General features: G+C 41.3%; 1 protein-coding gene across 1 annotated transcript in view; it reads left to right on the top strand.

The window, feature by feature from the left end:
* The window catches only part of POLE (DNA polymerase epsilon, catalytic subunit), a 571,199-nt gene that overhangs the window by 31,196 nt on the left and 512,259 nt on the right, over positions 1–27,744 (top strand). Inside the window, exons 6-8 of the mRNA XM_053702214.1 lie at positions 3,898–4,052; positions 27,272–27,413; positions 27,572–27,652. Coding sequence (XP_053558189.1) covers positions 3,898–4,052; positions 27,272–27,413; positions 27,572–27,652 — 378 coding nt within the window. The remainder of the gene's footprint in view (positions 1–3,897; positions 4,053–27,271; positions 27,414–27,571; positions 27,653–27,744) is intronic.

Below are 27,744 nucleotides of genomic sequence, written 5' to 3' on the forward strand. Positions count from 1 at the left end.
TGATCCACCCAGTTCCGCGGTCGGAACACGGACAAGGGTTTTACTCAAATCTGTTTGTGGTTCCCAAAAAAGAGGGAACCTTCAGACCAATCTTGGACTTAAAGATCCTAAACAAATTCCTAAGAGTTCCATCGTTCAAAATGGAAACTATTCGGACAATCTTACCTATGATCCAAAAGGGTCAGTACATGACCACAGTGGATTTAAAGGATGCCTACCTTCACATACCGATTCACAAGGATCATTATCGGTATCTAAGGTTTGCCTTCCTAAACAGGCATTACCAGTTTGTAGCTCTTCCCTTCGGGTTAGCTACGGCTCCAAGAATCTTTACAAAGGTTCTGGGCTCTCTTCTGTCGGTACTAAGACCACGAGGAATATCGGTAGCTCCGTACCTAGACGACATTCTGATACAAGCGTCAAGTTTCCAAACTGCCAAGTCTCATACAGAGTTAGTTCTGGCATTTCTAAGGTCGCATGGGTGGAAGGTGAACGTAGAAAAGAGTTCTCTATTGCCACTCACAAGAGTTCCCTTCTTGGGGACTCTTATAGATTCTGTAGAAATGAAAATTTACCTGACAGAGGACAGGTTAACAAAACTTCTAAATGCTTGCCGTGTCCTTCATTCCATTCAACGCCCGTCAGTGGCTCAATGCATGGAGGTAATCTGCTTAATGGTAGCGGCAATGGACATAGTACCTTTTGCACGCCTGCATCTCAGACCGCTGCAATTGTGCATGCTAAGTCAGTGGAATGGGGATTACTCAGATTTTGTCCCCTATGCTAAATCTGGATCAAGAGACCAGAGATTCTCTTCTATGGTGGCTTTCTCTGCCACATCTGTCCAGGGGGATGCCCTTCAGCAGGCCAGATTGGACGATTGTAACAACAGACGCCAGCCTGCTAGGTTGGGGCGCTGTCTGGAATTCCCTGAAGGCTCAGGGATCATGGACTCAGGAGGAGAGACTCCTTCCAATAAACATTCTGGAATTAAGAGCAGTTTTCAATGCCCTTCTGGCTTGGCCTCAGTTAGCAACTCTGAGGTTCATCAGGTTTCAGTCGGACAACATCACGACTGTGGCTTACATCAACCATCAGGGAGGGACAAGGAGTTCCCTAGCGATGATGGAAGTCTCAAAGATAATTCGCTGGGCAGAGTCTCACTCTTGCCACCTGTCAGCGATCCACATCCCAGGCGTGGAGAACTGGGAGGCGGGTTTCCTAAGTCGCCAGACTTTTCATCCGGGGGAGTGGGAACTTCATCCGGAGGTGTTTGCCCAACTGCTTCATCATTGGGGCAAACCAGATCTGGATCTCATGGCGTCTCGCCAGAACGCCAAGCTTCCTTGTTATGGATCCAGGTCCAGGGACCCGGGAGCGGTACTGATAGATGCTCTGACAGCACCTTGGGTCTTCAACATGGCTTATGTGTTTCCACCCTTCCCGATGCTTCCTCGATTGATTGCCAGGATCAAACAGGAGAGAGCATCGATGATTCTAATAGCGCCTGCGTGGCCACGCAGGACCTGGTATGCAGATCTAGTGGACATGTCGTCCTGTCCACCATGGTCTCTGCCTCTGAGACAGGACCTTCTGATTCAGGGTCCTTTCAAACATCCAAATCTAATTTCTCTGAGGCTGACTGCATGGAGATTGAACACTTGATTCTATCAAAGCGGGGATTCTCGGAGTCGGTGATTGATACCTTAATACAGGCTAGGAAACCTGTTACCAGGAAAATTTACCATAAAATATGGCGTAAATACTTATATTGGTGCGAATCCAAGAGTTACTCATGGAGTAAGGTTAGGATTCCTAGGATATTGTCTTTTCTACAAGAAGGCTTAGAAAAGGGTTTATCTGCTAGTTCGTTAAAGGGACAGATCTCAGCTCTGTCTATCCTTTTACACAAACGTCTGGCAGAAGTTCCAGACGTTCAGGCTTTGGCTAGGATTAAGCCTGTGTTTAAGACTGTTGCTCCGCCGTGGAGCTTAAACTTAGTTCTTAACGTTCTGCAAGGTGTTCCGTTTGAACCCCTTCATTCCATTGATATCAAGCTGTTATCTTGGAAAGTTCTGTTTTTAATGGCTATTTCCTCGGCTCGAAGAGTCTGAGTTATCGGCCTTACATTGTGATTCTCCTTATCTGATTTTTCATTCAGACAAGGTAGTTCTGCGTACTAAACCTGGGTTCTTACCTAAGGTAGTCACTAACAAGAATATCAATCAAGAGATTGTTGTTCCATCATTGTGCCCTAACCCTTCTTCAAAGAAGGAACGACTTCTGCACAATCTGGACGTCGTCTGTGCCCTGAAATTTTATTTGCAGGCAACTAAAGATTTTCGTCAAACTTCTTCCCTGTTTGTCGTTTATTCTGGACAGAGGAGAGGTCAAAAAGCCTCGGCTACCTCTCTCTTTTTGGCTTCGTAGCATAATACGTTTAGCCTATGAGACTGCTGGACAGCAGCCTCCTGAAAGGATTACAGCTCATTCTACTAGAGCTGTGGCTTCCACTTGGGCCTTTAAGAATGAGGCCTCTGTTGAACAGATTTGCAAGGCTGCAACTTGGTCTTCACTTCACACTTTTTCAAAATTTTACAAATTTGACACTTTTGCTTCTTCGGAGGCTGTTTTTGGGAGAGAGGTTCTACAGGCAGTGGTTCCTTCCGTGTAAAGATCCTGCCTGTCCCTCCCGTCATCCGTGTACTTTTAGCTTTGGTATTGGTATCCCATAAGTAATGGATGACCCGTGGACTGACTACACTTAACAGGAGAAAACATAATTTATGCTTACCTGATAAATCCCTTTCTCCTGTAGTGTAGTCAGTCCACGGCCCGCCCTGTTTTTTACGGCAGGTCTAAATTTTAAATTAAACTCCAGTCACCACTGCACCCTATAGTTTCTCCTTTCTCGTTTGGTTTCGGTCGAATGACTGGGTATGACGTAGAGGGGAGGAGCTATATAGCAGCTCTGCTTGGGTGATCCTCTTGCACTTCCTGTTAGGGAGGAGATATAATCCCATAAGTAATGGATGACCCGTGGACTGACTACACTACAGGAGAAAGGAATTTATCAGGTAAGCATAAATTGTTTTTTTCATAACACATTTAAAAAAAAAAAAAAAAAAAAATGTAGATGGTGCAGAGGAAATTCAGTATTGTGTGCGTTTACCCCTTTTCTAGGGATTAAATATGGCTAGTAGTAGTTCAATAAAAAAATGCTCTAACACAGTTGAGCATTTTCTTATCTCCCTTTAAATGAACATAAAAAAATCATAACCAAAAGAAAACCAAGTAACTGTGTGAAATTCCATATGGTTCAGAATTACACTGTCTTATACCGGTAATAATTCTCAAAACATGAGAATAAAAATATTTGTCAACTTTTTTTTTTTTTCCATCAGGAAAAACTGTAAGATTTCTAGACTTTGTATTACTTTATTCCCCCACATTTTTTTTCATGAAGGGACATAAAACCCAATATTTTTTTCTTTTTCTTATTTTTCTTTATATAGAACATTGGATAAAAAAAAAAGTAAATTGGGAAGTGGTTTGAGATCACATTTGCTTCATTCTTTTGGTATCCTTTTTTTGAAGGAGCAGCTATGTACTACTGGGATGGGAGCTATCCGAAGGCATTTTTGTGCAGTCACCAATCCGCATCTAGCGCCCAGTAATGCATTGCTACTCCTGAGCCTACCTATATATGCTTTTCAACCAATAATACCAAGAGAATGAAGCAATTTAGATAATAAAAGCAAATTGTAAAGTTGTTTAAAATCAAATGTTTTGTCTGAATAATTAAAGAAATGGTTTGTTTGGGTTTCATGTCCCTTATATGCAACTGTTAATGATATGGACAAAAATGCATTCTGAAATTTGATTTTATTCTTGCAGCCAAACCACCTGGTGGGTTTGAAGCGAAATTACATCAAGCTGGCTTTCCATTCTGTGGATGATCTGATTAAAGTGAGGAAGGAGATTTTCCCTGCAGTGAGGAAGAACAAAGAGCGGGACCAAGCCAGTGATACTTACACAGCCATGCTCTCCAGGTAGCGGCAACCATGGTCTAGGTTTAAAATCGGAGGTCTAGGGACCTACGGAGATTTCTTAATTCCGTCTCCTCTTGTGGTGGTGCTACGTGTACAAATACAGTATGTTCACTCTCAAAAAATGGCAAACCACAGGTCATTTGGAAGAATCTTATTTTTTTGTTTGTCTGATTTACTGATCTAGGGTTAGTCTTTAGTAGATGCATGTAAAATAACCAATTTTTTATTTTTTTTTAACATGGAAAAGGTTGTCAAAATTGTGCACTTTGTGTTAGTTTCAAAGTCAAAACAACTGGCTCATGGCATAGGAGCTCACTGGCAGCTAAGGTGCTCTCCCACAGCTTGTTTGGTGTAAAATAATAAACTCCATAAAGAAGGAAAAAAAAAAACAGATTTTAAAGCACAGGATTTGTAATCCATATTATAAAGCCCTCTTTTATATGCAAAAGAATAAATACAAATATGAATTTAATGTACTATGTATCCTTTAACCCCTTAGTGACCAGACCATTTTTCAATTTTCTTACCATTAAGGACCCAGGGCTGTTTTTACATTTCTGCAGTGTTTGTGTTTAGCTGTAATTTTCCTCTTACTCATTTACTGTACCCACACATTATATACAGTTTTTCTCGCCATTAAATGGTCTTTCTAAAGAAACCATTATTTTCATCATATCTTATAATTTACTATAATTTTTTTTATAAAATATGATGAAAAAATTGAAATTTTTTTTTTTCTATCTTTGACCCCTAAAATCTGTTACACATCTACAACCACCAAAAACACCCATGCTAAATTGTTTCTAAATTTTGTCCTGAGTTTAGAAATACCCAATGTTTACATGTTCTTTGCTTTTTTTTGCAAGTTACTGGGCAATAAGTACAAGTAGCACTCACTGAAATTATTTACAAACAGCTCATGCAATTATGACACAAATGGTTGTAAATGCTTCACTGTGATCCCCTTTGTTCAGAAATAGCAGACATTTATGGCTTTGGCATTACTGTTTGGTAATTAGAAGATGGCTAAATGCAGCTGCGCACCACCCTTGTATTATGCCCAGCAGTAAAAAGGTTAATTAGGTAGCTTGTAGGGTTAATTTTAGCTTTAGTGTAGAGATTAGCCTCCCACCTCACACATCCAACTCCCTTGATCCCTCCCTGACCCCCCTCAAACAGCTCTCTTCCTTCCCCCACATCACAATTGTCACAGCCATCTTAAAGAGACACTGAACCCAATTTTTTTTTTCATAATTCAGCTAGAGCATCCAATTTTAAGCAACTTTCTAATTTACTTCTATTAGCAATTTCTTTTTTAGACACGATGAGTCCACTGATCATCTTAATTACTAATGGGATATTCACCCCCTGGTCAGCAGGAGGAGGCATAGAGCACCACAGCAGAGCTGTTAAATAGCTCCTCCCTTCCCTCCCACTCCAGTCATTCTCTTTGCCTACGTTAGTGATAGGAAGAGGTAAAGTGAGGTGTTAGATTAGATTCTTCAATCAAGAGTTTATTTTTAAAGTAGTGCCAGAGCGTGCTGCTTTGTTAAAGGGTGTAGCCGTAGTCCATATCAGTCTCTACAGTAGAGTTTTTGGTGGCTTTAGAGCAATGGGAACTTGTGGGACATAATTCTCACTGCGCCTCCCATATATTTATGCTGCCCTAATCCTGATAGCCTATGCAAGAGTTCTCAGGCTATATCTTTTCCACAGGACTATGTGAGGGATAGGACCTCTCAATCCTGCTGAGCTGCCCTGCTGTCGGGCAGATGTTAAAGGTAAGTGCTTACTTTTTATTCTGGGTCTGGGAAGATCTGAGGAGTGGAGCATTTTTATTAAAATTCAGGGGACATAACTTCATTTCTATAAGAAGGAGAGCCCTGTGACAGCAATTGGTATGCAGGCAAGGGCTTATATCTATATTTGTGTATAGAGAGCTCAGGAGGTGTTTGTGGGTAACGTAGAAAGTTGTTTGATTCTGTCTTTGGGCTAAGATGCTACCTATCAGTGGTAGCACTTTTTTTACTCAAGTTCTTTCTAGAGACTGTGTGTCAGGATTCCTGCACTTGCATCACTAACTCCTCCCAACTTCCCTTCATAACACCTGTGCACCTCTCATTAGGTGCTTAGTAATTTTCGTCTAGGAAACCTAAAGCTGTTAGATCCTAAGCTCCCTACAAATACTTTATTCCTCTGATTCGTGACTACAGACTCCCAGGAGAAACCTTACCAACTTGCAGCTCTTCCTCCTTCCCTCATAGGGGATAAATCCAGCTGCCAAGAGCCTCATCTGATACCACTAAGAACTGTTAGCCTTTTCACTACGAATCCATTTCACAGAAAGCTGACTGGCATTCACTTCCGGTTTCGGACATACTGGTTAAAGTGCAACTACTTACAACACTCTTACAGCTGCCATAGGCCTGGCCTCGGAGGTATTTCTCACTTTAACAATTCTACTGTATATATTGAGTTGTTCTAACATTAGAAACAGCACAGGATAACGGAGCTCCGTGACCGGAACACGCCCCTTAGTGACGTCACCACTTTCATTTCTGTTTGCTGCTGCAGAGCTTCACAACAGGTTTCTTTGTTGCCAGTTTGCCTGTTAATTGTAATTGTAACATTTCTCTGTCTTCACATATCTACTACTGAGTGAAACTAACATACTGTGTTGCAGAGAATTCAAAGGAACACTCCTCTCTAAGCACTTGTCTTGCGGTCTATCTGTGTAAACAATATCGGCACAACTTTGCTTATTCAATTGCAGCTGCTTACATAAAGCAAGTCATATGCAATCACTTTACTATTAACTACACAGTACAAAATCACTGCTTCTAAAAAAACCTCCTAGAAGTTAATGAAACTCACTGTTACAATCCAACATTTAAAGTCATAGAACATTAACTTTGTAGCTGAGATCCACTTGAAACCTAAGTTTCACACATACTTTGTGAAAGTTACACTGATCCTTACACTGCGTTTCTCCCGGTAGCTATTTTTAACTTTTTTTGGTCAATGGCGACCAGGAGATCGATAGCAGTACTGCCCACAATGGGCGGAGCTTGATTTGCGCAGTTTCGTGAGCACTGTTTACATTGTGCTTCCCAGTACATAAAGAGTAACGCATAAACAGTTCCCAACAGCTTCTTTAGTTTCCTATCATGCCCTAGACATGCATGCATTTTAAACGATGCTGCTTACATATTGGGATAGCCTTCAAACACACAGCTTTTGGGAGGTGTGCAGGGCTGAGCGTTATACAGTGCTTGATACCAAGTTTTCAGATAGTTACTGGTATCACGCCCACGGGGGGCGAAGTTTTTTTTTTGGCGCCGTTTTGGATGGTTCACTTCCTAATTTTGTATATACTATATCGAGAGGCGTATTTGAAGATGACATAACATAAAATGTCAGAAATATTAGGATACCTGGTAGCACAGTAGTTACTATTGTGCCTTATGTGGGACCGGACAGCGCCGCTGCTGCGTTCTGAATCCGTTGTCAATAAATATAGAACCAGTATCTTGCATTTATTCCTTGAAACTTGTTATAAATTAAGATTGGGGATTTTTAGGTTTTCAAATACAGATGGACACCTCTGCAACGGTTAGGCTGAGGTGTAGATAGATCTAATATAGTTAAGTACTATTTTACCCTTCTGCTGCTCTAAAAAATATAGTTTATTTTTTAAGATACAATGAGTGCACGGATTTCATCCTTACTTGTGGGATATCGCCTCCTGGCCAGCAGGAGGCGGCAAAGAGCACCACAGCAGAGCTGTATAAATAGCTCCTCCCTTCCTTCCCACCCCAGTCATTCTCTTTGCCTGTGTTAGTGATAGGAAGAGGTAAAGTGAGGTGTTTAGATTCTTCAATCAAGAGTTTATTATTTTTAAAATGGTACCAGTGTAGTGCTATTTTACTTGGGGTGTAGCCGTATTCATTGTCAGCCTCTAGAGTAGAGCTACAGGTGGCTTTAAAGCAATGGGAACTGGTAAATTTAATCCTTTCACTGCGCCTTCTATACGGATTGCTGCCATTCTGACAAATGGTCTTAGACATGCTAACTAAGACCCTATATGTTTTCACAGGATGGCAGAAGTATGAAGGATTCTTGGCCCTGTGAGAGATCATGCTGTCCAGCTTAAAGGTATGTGCAGCCTTTTTATTTCTGGGAGATGGATTAACTCAGAATGAGCTAGACATTTTGCTATCTGATGTATGGGGTTATTTTACTTTGTGTATATAAGTTTTTTTTTTTTTTTTTTTTTTTTTTCTCTCCCTACTTGGTCACTTAAGGCATGGCATGGTACTTTTAAGATAGCTCCCTATCTTAAGTTATGGGCAGGACGCTGTGGACATTTATTTCGGATCTATAGGTTCCGGTATAGAACATTTTGATGCAGAGTGTACACAAAGTTTAAAGCACTGTGTTTTGAGTTTAACAGTTGTGGAGCTAAGCGGTTGCATGCGCAACTGTTTTAGAAAACCGGCATTGTTTTTACTTTGATTTATGGCCGGGTCCGGTTTGTCTCTTTACCCCCATGAAGTGCTTAGTTTGGCGCGCTTGTAAGCCGTGCTTATTTCTTTACGTAATTCCGTCTTCGGGACTTCCTGGTTCTGCTTAACATGCTGCTAGCTTCAGGCAGTTAGATTGTCAGCGGATGATTTGGGTCTATGCAGTCGGTCCTTGGATCGGGTACAGTGTCAGTTTACCATGGGGGCAAGGTAGGCGCCTCAGCAGAGCTGTTGAGGCTGAGGTGGCTGTTTTTGCTTGTCTTATTTTATCATGGAAGATCTTTAAAACATTACGTGTTCCATGTGTTTAAATGCTAATGTGGAACCCCCTTTTACTTTTTGTACCGCATGCATTGATAGGGCTCTTCAATTTAGAGAACAAATTTTCTTTTATAAAAATGTATCTACAGTGGATGTTTCTCAGGTTTCTACCGATGAGATGCAGAGTATGCCGCACCTTTTTCCCCAAGCGTCACAGCCCTTAATGCCGGCTCAAGCGGAGCCAAGTACCTCTGCAGCCTCTACTGCAATTACTTTAAAGGACATTGCATCTGTTATGTAATCCACACTCTCTGAGGCATTGTCTGCCTTTCCTGTATTTCAAGGCAAACACAAAAGGAAGGAAGCCCATGTGGTTAATCCTACTTCTGATGCGTTGTTGGCGATCTCAGATATACCCTCACAGAGATCCAAATTGGAGGGTATGGAGGTTCTATCTGAAGGGGAACTTTCTGATTCAGGAAGTGTCCTGCCAGTAACTGATTCAGGAAGTGTCCTGCCAGTAACTGATTCAGGAAGTGTCCTGCCAGTAACTGATTCAGAAGTGGTTTCTTTCAGGTTTAAACTTGAACACTTCTGATTGTTGTTAAGGGAGGTTTTGGTGACTCTGGATGACTTTGATTCAATTGTGGTTCCTCCAGAAAAATTGAGTAAGCTGGACAGATATTTAGAAGTCCCTTCTTATTCTGACATTTTTCCAGTTCCTAAGAGAACTTCAGAAATTGTTGCTAAGGAATGGGAGAGACCAGGTATTCCTTTTTCTCCTCCTGTTATCAAGAAGATGTACCCTATAGCGGATGCTATTAGGAACTCTTGACAGAAGGTACCTAGGGTGGAAGGAGCTATTTCCACCTTGGCTAAAAGAACTGTAATTCCTATTGAGGATAGTTGTGCTTTCAAAGACCCTATGGATAAGAAATTAGATGGTCTACTTAAGAAAATCTATGTTCATCAGGGGTTGCTATTGCAGCCGGCAGCTTGCATTGTTATGGTTACAAGTGTGGCTGCTTATTGGTTTGATGTTCTGGAAGAATCTCTTAAAACTGAGACTTCTTTGGAAGAGATTCAGGATAGGATTAAAGCTCTTAAGTTAGCTAATTCCTTTTATTACAGACTCTTCTCTGCAGATTACCAAACTGGCGGCTAAGAGTTCGGGGTTCTCCATCTTAGCACGCAGAGCCTTATGGTTGAAATCTTGGTCTGCGGTTGTGTCGTCAAAGTCTAAGCTTTTAGCTATTCCTTACAAGGGGAAGACCTTGTTCGGTCCTGACTTGAAGGAAATTATTTCTGACATCACGGGAGGCAAGGGTCATCTCCTCCCTCAGGATAAAAGATCTAAACTGAGAGGTCGACAGAGTAATTTCTTTCATGTAATTGGCAAGAGTCCATGAGCTAGTGACATATGGGATATACAATCCTACCAGGAGGGGCAAAGTTTCCCAAACCTCAAAATGCCTATAAATACACCCCTCACCACACCCACAATTCAGTTTTACAAACTTTGCCTCCTATGGAGGTGGTGAAGTAAAGTTTTTGTGCTAAGATTTCTACGTTGATATGCACTTCTCAGCATTGTTGAAGCCTGATTCCTCTCTGAGTACTGCGAATGTCAGAGGGACGTGAAGGGAGTATCACTTATTGAATACGATGATTTCTCTAACGGGGGTCTATTTCATAGGTTCTCTGTTATCTCCTACCTCCCTTTTCAGAACGATATACTCTCAATTTACCATTACCTCTACTAATAACTGTTTTAGTACTGGTTTGGCTATCTGCTATATGTGGATGGGTGTCTTTTGGTAAGTATGTTTTTATTTTCTTAGGACACCTCAGCTATGGTTTGGCACTTTATGCATGTATATAAAGTTCTAAATATATGTATTGTACTTATATTTGCCATGAGTCAGGTTCATGTATTTCCTTCTGCAGACTGTCAGTTTCATATTTGAGGTATATAAACATCTTTTAAATATGAAATTTATTTCTTACCTGGAGTTTAGTCTTTTTTTTCAATTGAGTACTTCTTACAAAATTGCGGGCGGTATTAGGCCCGCGGGTGCGACAAATGGTAAACTTTATTGTGTCTTTTTTTTGGCACAAATTTTTTTTTTGGCGTGAAAGTACGTCTGACGCAAGTTCGTCACTTCCGGCGTCATACTTGACGCAGAGACCTTTCACATTGTTGCGTCATTAGTGACGCGAGTGTCATTTCCGGTTATTTTTTTGCCGCCAAAAAAGTTGTTACGTTGTGCGTCCTACTTGGCGCAAAACTTTTTTATTATTTCAATACCCCATTGATGTTTGCCTCTTGCTTTTTTCTATCAGAGGGCTATGCTATTTGCATTTTTTCCCCGTTCCTGAAACTGTCATATAAGGAAATAGATCATTTTGTTTTATGTTGTTTTTTTATCTTACATTTTGCAAGATGTCTCAACATGATCCTGCCTCAGAAGCTTCTACTGGAACATTGCTGCCTTACATTGGTTCAACCAAAGCTAAGTGCATTTGTTGTAAAATTGTAGAAATTATCTCGCCGAATGTCATTTGTAATAGTTATCATGATAAACTTTTTTACATGCAGATAGTGTATCCATTAGTAATAGTACATTGCCATTACACTAGGGCTTACAATGGCAACCAACTGTGTACTTTGCTACAGTCACTAGTGCGACGGCATATTGGTTTGATGCGTTGTCTGATATTACCAAGTCAGAAACTCCCCTGGATAAAATCCAGGGTAGGATAAAAGCTTTCAAATTGGCTAATTCCTTTATTTCAAATTTTTCCTTTCAAGTCATCAAACTGGGAACATAGTTTTCTCTGTTCCAGCTCTCAGAGCCTTATGGTTAGAGCCTTGTTCTATGGATGTACGCTCTAAGTCTAAGCTTTTAGCGATTCCTTACAAGGGGAAGTCCTTGTTGGGACCTGGCTTGACAGAAATAATCTCTCTTGAAATTTTAAAGAATTTCAATAAAAAAAAATAAAAGTCCAAATAGCCTACTGTTGAATCAAAGACAGCATGAAGGACATGCCCCCGTTCCGGGACCGGGTATTGTAGGAGGCAGGCTTTTAGTCTTCGCTCAGGCTTGGGTTCGAGATGTTCAGGTTCCCTGGGCAATAGAAAATAGGTTCCATGGATACAAATTAAGAGTTCAAAAGTTTTCCTTCCAGAGGCAGGTTTCTGCCTTCAAGATTATCTGTAGACCAGACAAAAAAAAAAGAGGCGTTCTTGCTTTTGTGTAAGAGACCTCTCCGACCTGGGATTGATGGTTCCTGTTCCGATTCAGGAACGGGGTCTGGGATTTTATTCAAATCTGTTCGTGGTTCCCAAACAAGGAGGGAACCTTCAGGCCTATTTTAGATCTCAAGAGTCTAAACAAATTCCTCAGAGTACCATCCTTCAAGATGAAAATTATTTGTTCCATTCTCCCTTTGGTCCAAGAGGGTCAATTTATGACAACTGTAGATTTATAGGACGCAAACTTGCATGTTCCCATTCACAGGGACCATCACATGCAAAAAAAATAAAAAGAAAAATTTATCAGGTAAGCATAAATTTTTCTTTGTTCTCTTGCTATCTTTATTCGAAAAAGAAGGCATCTAAGCCAAGGAGACAGCAAATTTTTGGTTCATTACCATGGATAGCACTCTTTTATTGGTGCTGTTCAATCAGCAAGGACAACCCAGGTTGTTAACCAAATATGGGCCGGCATCTAAACTTACATTCTTGCTTTTCAAATAAACATACCAAGAGAATGAATATAATTTGATAATAGGAGTAAATTAGAAAGTTGCTTAAAATTTCATGCTCTATCTGAATCACGAAAGAAAAAAAAAAATTGGGTTCAGTGTCCCTTTTAAGTACTGGCAGAAAGTCTGCCAGTATAAAAATAAGGTTGTGTTTATTTTTGTTTTGTTTTAAATGTTTGCTGCAGGTTAGTATCCCATCTTATCACTAAACCTTCCCCTTCGGCGATGGGCCGCCCAACCGCCTCTATCCCTCCCACGCCACCAGTGATCGGCACCATCTCTAGCCGATGTAGAGAGTGCCGATGTGGCTCTCTCTGTATTGGTTGCTTAGAAAAGGGTATTACACAATGCCTTAATATTGAGGCATTGTTGCAATACCCTGAAAGTGGCTGGAAGCGATCAAACCCCAGAGGATGTGCCAGTTTCATCAGGTTAGTAACAAGAAGATATACTATCTTCCATAGTATCTTTTTCTTTTCTTTGGTGCATCTGAAAGGTTGCATTTTAAAATGTTTTCTTTTTTTGGTTTTCTTTTGTATTTCCTGTACTGATATAAATAACAAAACAAATTATAGCTTTAGTTTCAAAATATATATATATATATTTTTTTTTTTATTCTAACCTATTTAAACAGTGCTCGCATATATATGCAAGACGGACATTTTTAGAATTTGAATATCCTTTTTGATGTAGTTTAAGTTGTTGCAGACAACTGTTATATCTGTCTTGATAAAGGCTGCACCGAGAACAGACATTATCTTGCCAAAAATGTGTTATGCGCTTCAAAAACAATCGCTTAATTTCTATAAGTGCACATTTATTTTATACATAATGTTAATAAACTTATTATTTAATACCAACCAACTCAAATATGAGTAATTGAACAAAATAAAATGTTCATGAATATTGATGAATAAGTGTTATTCTAATGGAAGCCATAAATATTACATCAGGCTGATTATGATTCCGAATACTAGGCTACATCTCAGCCTTTATGGTAATATAAAATAGCTAAATCTAAACTGTCCTGTTCTTTCAAGCTTAGCTCCAAATTTTATCATCTGAAAATTTTACTAACTCTTTAATACCTTGAATCGGCAAACTATTGGTTTCACCAGCATGAACTTCTTTCACATGTATGCTGAAGACTTAAAGTGAATGTAAAGTTTAATGAATAAGTGTCCCTCTTAGTGCCCCTTTTTTTTTTATCATTCATTAAACTTTACGTTGAAGCGTGTGGGTTTTTTTTTTTCTTTTTTTTCTAATGACACGGTGAGTCCACGGATCATCTAATTACTATTGGGAATATCACTCCTGCCCAGCAGGAGGCGGCAAAGACCACCACAGCAAAGCTGTTAAATATCACCTCGCTTCCCTCCAACCCCAGTCATTCTCTTTGCCCAAGTTAGAGCCAGGAAGTGGTAAAGTTTAGGTGTTAGAAGATTCTTCAAGCAAGATTTTAATATTTTTTTCTCCAACATAGGTGTGTCCGGTCCACGGCGTCATCCTTACTTGTGGGATATTCTCTTCCCCAACAGGAAATGGCAAAGAGCCCAGCAAAGCTGGTCACATGATCCCTCCTAGGCTCCGCCTACCCCAGTCATTCTCTTTGCCGTTGTACAGGCAACATCTCCACGGAGATGGCTTAGAGTTTTTTAGTGTTTAACTGTAGTTTTTATTATTCAATCAAGAGTTTGTTATTTTGAAATAGTGCTGGTATGTACTATTTACTCAGAAACAGAAAAGAGATGAAGATTTCTGTTTGTATGAGGAAAATGATTTTAGCAACCGTCACTAAAATCCATGGCTGTTCCACACAGGACTGTTGAGAGCAATTAACTTCAGTTGGGGGAACAGTGAGCAGTCTCTTGCTGCTTGAGGTATGACACATTCTAACAAGACGATGTAATGCTGGAAGCTGTCATTTTCCCTCTGGGATCCGGTAAGCCATGTTTATTACGATTGTAAATAAGGGCTTCAAAAAGGGCTTATTAAGACTGTAGACTTTTTTTGGGCTAAATCGATTGATTATTAACACATATTTAGCCTTGAGGAATCATTTTATCTGGGTATTTTGATATAATAATATCGGCAGGCACTGTTTTAGACACCTTATTCTTTAGGGGCTTTCCCAAAGCATAGGCAGAGCCTCATTTTCGCGCCGGTGTTGCGCACTTGTTTTTGAGAGGCATGGCATGCAGTCGCATGTGAGAGGAGCTCTGATACTTAGAAAAGACTTTCTGAAGGCGTCATTTGGTATCGTATTCCCCTTGGGGCTTGGTTGGGTCTCAGCAAAGCAGATACCAGGGACTGTAAAGGGGTTAAAGTTCAAAACGGCTCCGGTTCCGTTATTTTAAGGGTTAAAGCTTCCAAATTTGGTGTGCAATACTTTTAAGGCTTTAAGACACTGTGGTGAAAATTTGGTGAATTTTGAACAATTCCTTCATGTTTTTTCGCATTTGCAGTAATAAAGTGTGTTCAGTTTAAAATTTAAAGTGACAGTAACGGTTTTATTTTAAAACGTTTTTTGTACTTGTTATCAAGTTTATGCCTGTTTAACATGTCTGAACTACCAGATAGACTGTGTTCTGAATGTGGGGAAGCCAGAATTCCTATTCATTTAAATAAATGTGATTTATGTGACAATGACAATGATGCCCAAGATGATTCCTCAAGTGAGGGGAGTAAGCATGGTACTGCATCATTCCCTCCTTCGTCTACACGAGTCTTGCCCACTCAGGAGGCCCCTAGTACATCTAGCGCGCCAATACTCCTTACTATGCAACAATTAACGGCTGTAATGGATAATTCTGTCAAAAACATTTTAGCCAAAATGAACACTTATCAGCGTAAGCGCGACTGCTCTGTTTTAGATACTGAAGAGCATGACGACGCTGATATTAATATTTCTGAAGGGCCCCTAACTCAGTCTGATGGGGCCAGGGAGGTTTTGTCTGAGGGAGAAATTACTGATTCAGGGAACATTTCTCAACAAGCTGAACCTGATGTGATTGCATTTAAATTTAAGTTGGAACATCTCCGCATTCTGCTTAAGGAGGTATTATCCACTCTGGATGATTGTGACAAGTTGGTCATCCCAGAGAAACTATGTAAAATGGACAAGTTCCTAGAGGTGCCGGGGCTCCCAGAAGCTTTTCCTATACCCAAGCGGGTGGCGGACATTGTTAATAAAGAATGGGAAAGGCCCGGTATTCCTTTCGTCCCTCCCCCCATATTTAAAAAATTGTTTCCTATGGTCGACCCCAGAAAGGACTTATGGCAGACAGTCCCCAAGGTCGAGGGAGCGGTTTCCACTTTAAACAAACGCACCACTATACCCATAGAGGATAGTTGTGCTTTCAAAGATCCTATGGATAAAAAATTAGAAGGTTTGCTTAAAAAGATGTTTGTTCAGCAGGGTTACCTTCTACAACCAATTTCATGCATTGTCCCTGTCGCTACAGCCGCATGTTTCTGGTTCGATGAGCTGATAAAGGCGGTCGACAGTGATTCTCCTCCTTATGAGGAGATTATGGACAGAATCAATGCTCTCAAATTGGCTAATTCTTTCACCCTAGACGCCACTTTGCAATTGGCTAGGTTAGCGGCTAAGAATTCTGGGTTTGCTATTGTGGCGCGCAGAGCGCTTTGGTTGAAATCTTGGTCGGCTGATGCGTCTTCCAAGAACAAGCTACTTAACATTCCTTTCAAGGGGAAAACGCTGTTTGGCCCTGACTTGAAAGAGATTATCTCGGATATCACTGGGGGTAAGGGCCACGCCCTTCCTCAGGATCGGCCTTTCAAGGCAAAAAATAAACCTAATTTTCGTCCCTTTCGTAGAAACGGACCAGCCCAAAGTGCTACGTCCTCTAAGCAAGAGGGTAATACTTCTCAAGCCAAGCCAGCTTGGAGACCAATGCAAGGCTGGAACAAGGGAAAGCAGGCCAAGAAACCTGCCACTGCTACCAAGACAGCATGAAATGTTGGCCCCCGATTCGGGACCGGATCTGGTGGGGGGCAGACTCTCTCTCTTCGCTCAGGCTTGGGCAAGAGATGTTCTGGATCCTTGGGCGCTAGAAATAGTCTCCCAAGGTTATCTTCTGGAATTCAAGGGACTTCCCCCAAGGGGGAGGTTCCACAGGTCTCAGTTGTCTTCAGACCACATAAAAAGACAGGCATTCTTACATTGTGTAGAAGACCTGTTAAAAATGGGAGTGATTCATCCCGTTCCATTAAGAGAACAAGGGATGGGGTTCTACTCCAATCTGTTTATAGTTCCCAAAAAAGAGGGAACGTTCAGACCAATCTTAGATCTCAAGATCTTAAACAAGTTTCTCAAGGTTCCATCGTTCAAGATGGAAACCATTCGAACTATTCTTCCTTCCATCCAGGAAGGTCAATTCATGACCACGGTGGATTTAAAGGATGCGTATCTACATATTCCTATCCACAAGGAACATCATCGGTTCCTGAGGTTCGCATTCCTGGACAAACATTACCAGTTCGTGGCGCTTCCTTTCGGATTAGCCACTGCTCCAAGGATTTTCACAAAGGTACTAGGGTCCCTTCTAGCTGTGCTAAGACCAAGGGGCATTGCTGTAGTACCTTACTTGGACGACATTCTGATTCAAGCGTCGTCCCTTCCTCAAGCAAAGGCTCACACGGACATTGTCCTGGCCTTTCTCAGATCTCACGGATGGAAAGTGAACGTGGAAAAGAGTTCTCTATCTCCGTCAACAAGGGTTCCCTTCTTGGGAACAATAATAGTCTCCTTAGAAATGAGGATTTTTCTGACAGAGGCCAGAAAAACAAAACTTCTAGACTCTTGTCGGATACTTCATTCCGTTCCTCTTCCTTCCATAGCTCAGTGCATGGAAGTGATCGGGTTGATGGTAGCGGCAATGGACATAGTTCCTTTTGCACGCATTCATCTAAGACCATTACAACTGTGCATGCTCAGTCAGTGGAATGGGGACTATACAGACTTGTCTCCGAAGATACAAGTAAATCAGAGGACCAGAGACTCACTCCGTTGGTGGCTGTCCCTGGACAACCTGTCACGAGGGATGACATTCCGCAGACCAGAGTGGGTCATTGTCACGACCGACGCCAGTCTGATGGGCTGGGGCGCGGTCTGGGGATCCCTGAAAGCTCAGGGTCTTTGGTCTCGGGAAGAATCTCTTCTACCGATAAATATTCTGGAACTGAGAGCGATATTCAATGCTCTCAAGGCTTGGCCTCAGCTAGCGAGGGCCAAGTTCATACGGTTTCAATCAGACATGACAACTGTTGCGTACATCAACCATCAGGGGGGAACAAGGAGTTCCCTGGCGATGGAAGAAGTGACCAAAATCATTCTATGGGCGGAGTCTCACTCCTGCCACCTGTCTGCTATCCACATCCCAGGAGTGGAAAATTGGGAAGCGGATTTTCTGAGTCGTCAGACATTGCATCCGGGGGAGTGGGAACTCCATCCGGAAATCTTTGCCCAAGTCACTCAGCTGTGGGGCATTCCAGACATGGATCTGATGGCCTCTCGTCAGAACTTCAAAGTTCCTTGCTACGGGTCCAGATCCAGGGATCCCAAGGCGGCTCTAGTGGATGCACTAGTAGCACCTTGGACCTTCAAACTAGCTTATGTGTTCCCGCCGTTTCCTCTCATCCCCAGGCTGGTAGCCAGGATCAATCAGGAGAGGGCGTCGGTGATCTTGATAGCTCCTGCGTGGCCACGCAGGACTTGGTACGCAGATCTGGTGAATATGTCATCGGCTCCTCCTTGGAAGCTACCTTTGAGACGAGACCTTCTTGTTCAGGGTCCGTTCGAACATCCGAATCTGGTTTCACTCCAGCTGACTGCTTGGAGATTGAACGCTTGATCTTATCGAAGCGAGGATTCTCAGATTCTGTTATCGATACTCTTGTTCAGGCCAGAAAGCCTGTAACTAGAAAGATTTACCACAAAATTTGGAAAAAATATATCTGTTGGTGTGAATCTAAAGGATTCCCTTGGGACAAGGTTAAGATTCCTAGGATTCTATCCTTCCTTCAAGAAGGATTGGAAAAAGGATTATCTGCAAGTTCCCTGAAGGGACAGATTTCTGCCTTGTCTGTGTTACTTCACAAAAAGCTGGCCGCTGTGCCAGATGTTCAAGCCTTTGTTCAGGCTCTGGTTAGAATTAAGCCTGTTTACAAACCTTTGACTCCTCCTTGGAGTCTCAATTTAGTTCTTTCAGTTCTTCAGGGGGTTCCGTTTGAACCCTTGCATTCCGTTGATATTAAGTTATTATCTTGGAAAGTTTTGTTTTTAGTTGCAATTTCTTCTGCTAGAAGAGTTTCAGAATTATCTGCTCTGCAGTGTTCTCCTCCTTATCTGGTGTTCCATGCAGATAAGGTGGTTTTACGTACTAAACCTGGTTTTCTTCCAAAAGTTGTTTCTAACAAAAACATTAACCAGGAGATTATCGTACCTTCTCTGTGTCCGAAACCAGTTTCAAAGAAGGAACGTTTGTTGCACAATTTGGATGTTGTTCGCGCTCTAAAATTCTATTTAGATGCTACAAAGGATTTTAGACAAACATCTTCCTTGTTTGTTGTTTATTCCGGTAAAAGGAGAGGTCAAAAAGCAACTTCTACCTCTCTCTCTTTTTGGATTAAAAGCATCATCAGATTGGCTTACGAGACTGCCGGACGGCAGCCTCCCGAAAGAATCACAGCTCATTCCACTAGGGCTGTGGATTCCACATGGGCCTTCAAGAACGAGGCTTCTGTTGATCAGATATGTAGGGCAGCGACTTGGTCTTCACTGCACACTTTTACCAAATTTTACAAGTTTGATACTTTTGCTTCTTCTGAGGCTATTTTTGGGAGAAAGGTTTTGCAAGCCGTGGTGCCTTCCATTTAGGTGACCTGATTTGCTCCCTCCCTTCATCCGTGTCCTAAAGCTTTGGTATTGGTTCCCACAAGTAAGGATGACGCCGTGGACCGGACACACCTATGTTGGAGAAAACAGAATTTATGTTTACCTGATAAATTACTTTCTCCAACGGTGTGTCCGGTCCACGGCCCGCCCTGGTTTTTTTTAATCAGGTCTGATAATTTATTTTCTTTAACTACAGTCACCACGGTACCATATGGTTTCTCCTATGCAAATATTCCTCCTTAACGTCGGTCGAATGACTGGGGTAGGCGGAGCCTAGGAGGGATCATGTGACCAGCTTTGCTGGGCTCTTTGCCATTTCCTGTTGGGGAAGAGAATATCCCACAAGTAAGGATGACGCCGTGGACCGGACACACCGTTGGAGAAAGTAATTTATCAGGTAAACATAAATTCTGTTTTCTTTCAGGTTTAGCTTGAACACCTCCGTTTGTTACTTAAGGAGGTTTTGGCTACCTTGGACGACTCCGCTACTGTCGTAGTCAATCCTAAGAAGTTTAGTAAACTAAACAAGTATTTTGATATACCTTCCGTGGGGGAGGTGTTTCCTGTACCAGATTGCGCTACAGAGATTATTGCTAGGGAATGGGAGACACCAGGTATCCCTTTTTCTCCATCCCCTATATTTAAGATGTTTCCTATAGCAGACTCTATCAAGAAGTCTTGGCAGACGGTATCCAAGGTGGAAGGGGCAATTTCCATGCTAGCTAAGAGGACCACTATTCCCATAGAAGATAGTTTGTTTCTTTAAGGATCCTAAGGACAAGAAATTAGAGGGGTTACTCAAGAAAATGTATGTACACCAGGGTTTACAATGGCAACCTGCGGTGTGTATTGCTACCGTCACCAGTGCGGCAGCATACTGGTTTGATGCGTTGTCCGATTCTATTCGGACAGACACTCCCCTCGAAGAGATCCAGGATAGGATCAAGGCCCTTAAGTTGGCCAATTCTTTTATTACGGATGCCTCCCTACAGGTTATTAAACTAGGAGCAAAAATTTCTGGTCCGGGACGACTTTGCTCAGGCCTTGGCTCGGGATGTTAAGGATCCCTGGGCGGTGGACGTCGTGTCCCAGGGATACAAGCTAGAGTTCAAAACTGTTCCTCCCAGGGGAAGGTTTCTTCTCTCAAGATTATCTGTAGACCAGATAGAGAGGCGTTCTTACACTGTGTTCAAGATCTTTTCGACCTGGGAGTGATAGTTCCTGTTCCAATACAGGATCAGGGTCAATGATTTTACTCCAATCTGTTCGTGGTTCCCCAAAAAAGAGGGAACCTTCGGACCAATTTTAGATCTCAAAAGTCTAAACAAATTCCTCAGTGCCGTCCTTCAAGATGGAAACTGTTCGTTCCATTTCTCCCTTGGTTCAAGAGGGTCAATTTATGACAACGGTAGATTTTAAAGGACGCGTACCTGCATGTTCCCATCACCATCCCATCAGGGACCATCACAAGTTTCTGAGGTTTGCATTTCTAGACAAATACTTCCAGTTTGTGGCTCTTCCATTCGGCCACAAAGCTCCCAGAATTTTCTCAAAGGTTCTGGGATCCCTGTTGGCGGTGCTCCGATTGCGGAGCATTGCAGTAGTGCCTTATCTGGATGACATTCTGGTTCAGGCGCCTTCCTTTTAGCAAGCAAGATCCCTCACGGGAATGTTATCCTTCCTGCGATCTCACGGATGGATGGTGAATTTGGAAAAGAGTTGCTCAATTCCAATTACAAATGTAGTTTTCTTGGGAACCATAATAGATTCCCTACCAATGAAAATTTTTCTGACAAAAGTCAGGAAATCAAAGATTTTTTATTCCTGTCTAGCGCTTCAGTCCTCTCCTCAGCCATCAGTGGCTCAATGCATGGAGGTAATCGGTCTGATGGTAGCAGCCATGGACATCATCCCTTTTGCCTGTTTTCACCTTTGGCCTCTGCAGTTTTGCATGCTCAGGCAGTGGAATGCAGATTATGCAGATCTGGATCAGGAGACAAGGGATTCTCTTTTTTGGTGGTTGTCTCAGGATCATCACTCCTAGGGAACCTGCTTCCGCAGACCCACCTGGGCAATTGTGACAACGGACGCCAGCCTGCTAGGATGGAGAGCAGTCTGGGGCTCTCTAAAGGCTCAGGAAACATGGACTTGGACAGAGTCGGTGCTGCCCATAAACATTCTTGAACTGAGGGCAATCTTCAATGCTTGCCTGGCCTCAGTTGGCTTCAGCCCGGTTTATCATGTTCCAGTCGGACAACATAACTTCAGTGGCTTACACCAACCATCAGGGCGAACTCTGAGTTCCTTGGCCATGGCAGAGGTAGCCAAGATAATTCAGTGGGCGGAGTCCCACAACTGCTGCCTGTCAGCAATCCACATCCCAGGAGTGGACAGACCTTTCACCTGTGGGAGTGGGAACTCCACCCGTAAGTGTTTTCCAGCTTAATTCTCAAATGGGGACAGCCGGAACTGGATCTCATGGCATCTCGGCAGAATGCCAAGCTTCCAAAGTACGGATCGAGGTCAAGGGATCCTCAGGCGGTAATGATAGACGCTCTGGCGGTACCTTGGAATTTCAATCTTGCATACCTATTTCCCTCGTTCGCTCTCCTCCCTAGAGTCATTGCTCGAATCAAAAAGGAGAGGGTGTCGGTGAGCCTCATAGCACCGGCGTGGCCTCGCAGGATCTGGTATGCAGACCTGTTGGAGATGTCATCTCTTCCACCTTGGAGACTTCCATTGAGGAAGGACCTTCTACTTCAGGGCCCCTTCCTTCATCCAAATCTAAATTCTCTCAAGCTGACTGCTTGGAGATGGAACGCTTAATTTTATCTAAGCCTGGATTTTCAGAGTCGGTCATTAAGACCATGATTCAGGCGCGCAAGCCTGTGACTAGAAAGATTTACCATAAGATATGGCGTAAATATCTGCATTGGTGTGAATCCAAAGGTTACTCTTGCATTAGAGTTCAGATTCCTAGAATTTTGTCTCTTCTCAAAGAGGGCTTGGAGAAGGGTTTATCGGCAAGCTCCCTAAAGGGTCAAATATCTGCCTTGTCTATTTTGTTACATAAACGTCTGGCGGATGTACCAGACATGCAATCGTTCTGTCAGGCCTTGGTCAGAATCAGGCCTGTGTTTAAGCCGGTAACTCCTCCCTGGACTCTTAATCTAGTTCTTAAAGTTCTTCAACAGGCCCCGTTTGAGTCTATGCATTCCTTAGATATTAAGTTAACTTGGAAGATACAGTAAGAGTCTCCTTACCTTATTTTTCATTCGGATAAGGTAGTTTTGCGTACTAAGTTAGGGTTTCTCCCTAAAGTGGTTTCAGATCGGAACATTAATCAGAAGATTGTTGTTCCTTCCTTGTGTCCTAACCCTTCTCAGAAGGAATGTCTGCTGCTCAATCTGGACGTGGTGCGTGCATTGTAATTCTATTTACAGGCGACGAAGGATTTTCGTCAGTCTTCTGCTCTGTTTGTAGTTTTCTCTGGAAAACGTAAGGGGCAGAAAGCTACAGCTGTTTCTTTATATATTAACTATCTAATAGATGATTCAATTAGAAGTTAAGTAAAGATTTAATCTGTATTAGAGATTTGAAACAAAGATGTTTAATTGATATTTGTTCATTTTGTATATCAATTTAATCGAAATTATAATCTAATGTAGCCATTTTAATGATATGACAGTAAATGTGTTAGCATATCTATATATCTCCTTGTTCTTACATACAGAGACCAGGTTTTTTGTATATAGATCCTATTGTAAGCTTGTTTATGTTTTTATTGATAATTGTTTGTTTTAAGTTTTCTGCCAGCACTGGAAGTGTTAACATTTTGCGCTTTAAATAGGTATCACTTCCTTTGCACTATAGCCTATGATTAAGCGCCACTAGAGGGTGCAAACGCGTCAGGCTGTAGATCCCTCCCTTGTCTTGTGTCAAGCCTGTGCATGCATTTTAACTTTTTCTATTAAAGTTTATTTTTTATTGCACCTCCTTTGTAGTAGTGCCTGCTACTTCGCCTTCTCTGTATGCATGTCACAGCTATTTCTTTCTTTGTGGGTGATGAGTATCATTCGCTTTGCTTATGAAACTGCTGGACAGCAACCTCCTGAGAAGGTTACAGCTCATTCTACGAGGGCTGTTTCCTCTTCCTGGGCATTCAAAAATGAAGTTTCTGTGGAACAGATTTGCAAGGCTACAACTTGGTCCTCTCTTCACACTTTTTCTAAATTCTATAAATTTGATACTTATGCCTCGGCTGAGTCCTCTTTTGGGAGAAAGGTTCTCCAAGCAATGGTGCCTTCCGTTTTAGGTTCCCTGTCTTGTCCCTCCCTTATCTGTGTCCTCTATCTTGGTTATTGATTCCCAATAGTAATTAGATGATCCGTGAACTCACCGTGTCATTAGAAAGAAAACAAAATGTATGCTTGCCTGATAAATTTATTTCTATCTTGACATGGTGAGTCCACGGCCTGCCCTGTTTTCTTAAGGAAAGGTTTTTTTGTTTTGTTATAAACTTCTGCACCTTGTTGCTTCCTTTCTCTCCTTTGCTTTGGTCGAATGACTGGGGTTGGAGGGAAGGGAGGTGATATTTAAGTTTTACTGTGGTGCTCTTTGCCGCCTCCTGTTGGGCAGGAGAAATATTCCCAATAGTAATTTTAGATGATCCGTGGACTCAGTGTCAAAGAAATAAATTTATCAGGTAAGCATAAATTTTTGTTTTTCTTTATAAAAATAGACTGGCAATCTTCTGCCCGCAGCTCCTGCTGTAGTTAGCACAGCAATGACGAATCAGACTTTCTCCAAACGTTGCGTGCACCCTAAGGCATACACCTTGTGAGGTCATGCAATGATTGGAGGAAACCAGTTTTAACATTGCTGTGCCACCTACAGCAGGATCTTTGGGTGAAGAATCACCAGTCTGCTTTCATAAAGAAAAAGTTAAGTATTTTAAAAAAGACTCTTCAATGAAAAGTTTAATGAATGAAAGTGCCCCTGTTTTTAGGAGTATTTTAAAAACCGGACATTCACTTTAATGGAATAAATCAAGCTTAAATTTAGTTACCTTGCTACTTTACCTACTGTATGTAATGTATTGAAAAGGTTATATGCAACTAAATAATTCAGCATTAGTAGTGCAGCAATTCAAATTGTTTGATATTATTTATCAGTATATTTGGATGAAAATGCTTTACTACTACATCTATGAATGTGCTGAATTGTATCCACCATGTTGGCAATGAATATTATGCATGTTAAGTTATATTTGCTAAAACGACTTATGTCACATTAAATTTACCAACATTTTGGCAAACAGTTATTTTCATATATTATCAAAATTTGCTTTGTTCTTATGGTGATATTTGTTGAAGAGATTCCTAGATAGGCTGTGCGCATATTTCTGGAGCACTACATGGAAGAAAATAGTGCTGCCACCTAGCGCACTTGTAAAACTGCTTCCATATAGTGCTAAAGACGTGCACGCTCCCGAGCCTACCTTCCTGCTTTTCAACAAAGGTTTCCAAGGGTACAGAGAACATTTGATAATAGAAGTAAATTGGAAAGATGTTTAAAATTGTATGCTCTTTAACAGTAGAGATAAATTTTGCTTTCATGTCCCATTAAATGTCCCTTGCATTTTTGGAAACATTATGCTCCTTTCACACTCCCTATTGAGGCCAAAAAGCAGTCTGTGTATCCTAGGTTTTCAAAATGTTTTAAATTGCACAAACCTGCTGTCTGATGTGCAGGTTACAAAACATGTGAGACAAGCACTCTTCTCTACCCCCCCCCCCTCTTTCTTTCAATATTTATAATCTCTTTGGAGTAAATATCCGGCAGTTACAACAAGCCCCCAATCAATAAAACAAGCAGATATGTTTAACAAGCCGATTCCCACAGACTTATCTGAGCAACTACTTGACAAAAGCATGTAGTGATTACAAATAAAGTGTGAGGTGTATGACTAGGACTTTTTTCTGTTGCAAACTATAAAAGAAATATAAACAATTCACACAAGAAACTATTTTTCTCTTGATTGCCCTTATCTAAGAATAATAGATTCCTAAATAACTAAACACATAGTGTGTAATGTCAGATTATCTTTACCTTGCTGGTGTCTCTTACCCAGTTGTTGCCTGGCTCTCTACTCTTATGTACTCCTCCCCTATCATTAAAATCAAACCTCCAGTGTTCACCAAATTGAGCAGACAATACAGAAGTAGAATTTAGAAAGGGGTAAATGTGTCTGCATCTGTGAGGATAATGTTAGAATATTTGCTTTCCCGTTTACTGAGGAATGCTGCGCCTGTGTATGCGTATCTCCCACCTTACCATACTGTTCTAGAATAAGCTGATGGAAGATTTGTTGCTTTAAAATACTTAACATATAAATCTTTGTTTAGAAGCACAGCCTAAATACCTAAATTCCTAGTACTGTGCAGACATTTTACTATGATTTAAATTCAACTAGTACCTCTAAAAATTTCCCTTCTAATGTATGCCACAAAGTGTTGGTAACCAAAACTTCTGCAAGAATGGACATTGCCAAAGCAAATGTTGGAAATTTGGGTCTCGCATGTGGCACATGTTAGAAGCTGTTTCACCCACCTTTGATAAAGCTTTGGCATTATATATGTTCTATGTAGGTTCTTAGCTTGTGAGTCACATAATTATTTAGCTAAGGTAGATGCCCTGTTTATTTGTATGCTGGCTTTCACTTAGCTTTCCTCTATTTGTATTCCCAGTTTTTGAGACCATAACTTTGACAGATTTGATAAGTAGAGTTGTTTATTTTTGCTAAGAGTTTTATATATTTGAGCTAACAACTTATACTGTCCCTCAGGTAGGGCTAGATGTCCATCAAATATGAATAACCTATTAAAAGAGAGAGATTTCCTAAGAAGGAGCACTCTCCGTTCTTTCCTTAAAGGACCACTAAATACAGTTAAATTACTTAAGTGCATAATAAAAAGAAAATGAAATAACACTTCAAATTTCAAATAAGTAGTAAATTCCCCCCCCCCCACTTAATTTGCTGTTCCCCTGTATCATGTGACAGCCATCAACCAATCACAGACTAGTATACATATACCGTGAACGTGCTCAGTAGGGGCTGGTGGCTCAGTGTGTTGAAAAAAAAAATGTAAAATTTGATAATAGAAGTAAATAAGAGTCTCTTAAAACTGCATGGTGTATCGTAATCATAAGTTTAATTTTACATTTGTGTCCCTTCTTAATTAAAATATACAGTTTATCTACCTTTGTCAATGTGGCGTTAGTATGGAGAGCAAATATAAATAATACAATTCAACTTTCCTTTATATAGACCTTTATAAAGGCGGGTGACGTATATGTTTGTCTCTTATTCCATCCATACCTATGAATAATACAATAGGTTGTTATAGCAACAGGAGAGGCTTACCACTGATAGGTCAATCAGTGGTTGCATCACCACTAGAAGTAAACAAGTTACCATGCGGTCACAAACTCAGCCTCTTAAAAAATATATATATAAAATCAATTGCAACTTAATGTACAATCTTAATCTCAAAATGTGTCTCCGAAATATGGTAATCTTCCAAGGAGTGGAGAGTACTTGAACGATTTACCAAAGACAATATCAAATGTGTATAATGTGATGAGTTTGAACCTAACTTAATAGACCTTCCTAAATTTTATTCTCATTTTCTTTAATAGTAAGTGTACCCACCTATGTTTCACACTCTTTCTCCATGTTTGCTTAGTGCACTTTCTGGCAACAGCTTTGCTGTGGAGGAAGAAGGGCCTTCCAAAAAGATCTCAAATCAGATGGAGAATATAGTAGATATGCGCGAGTATGATGTCCCTTACCATGTACGCCTTTCGATAGATCTCAAAATTCATGTGGTAGGTACAAAAGTTGGCATTCCTAAAGACCTCAGTTTGTCACGTTTGCATTGCAAGATGATGGTGGTTTTGGTAATTTTTTGTTGATAGGCCTCTCTTAGTACTTCATTATTTACAATGTCAATTTTTACTACACTTCCCCCCCCCCCCCCCCCCAGGCTCATTGGTATAATATCCGATATCGTGGCAGTGCCTTTCCTCCAGAAATTACAAGGCGAGATGATCTTGTGGAAAGACCAGTAGGTGTCTAACATGTACATGTCTACAGTACAGTATTTAACTGTATGCCCTGCACAATAAGGTCAAAATTGTTGCTGTTGGCAACATGCTA

Source organism: Bombina bombina, chromosome 2, assembly GCF_027579735.1.
Source record: "Bombina bombina isolate aBomBom1 chromosome 2, aBomBom1.pri, whole genome shotgun sequence".
NCBI classification, from domain to species: domain Eukaryota; kingdom Metazoa; phylum Chordata; class Amphibia; order Anura; family Bombinatoridae; genus Bombina; species Bombina bombina.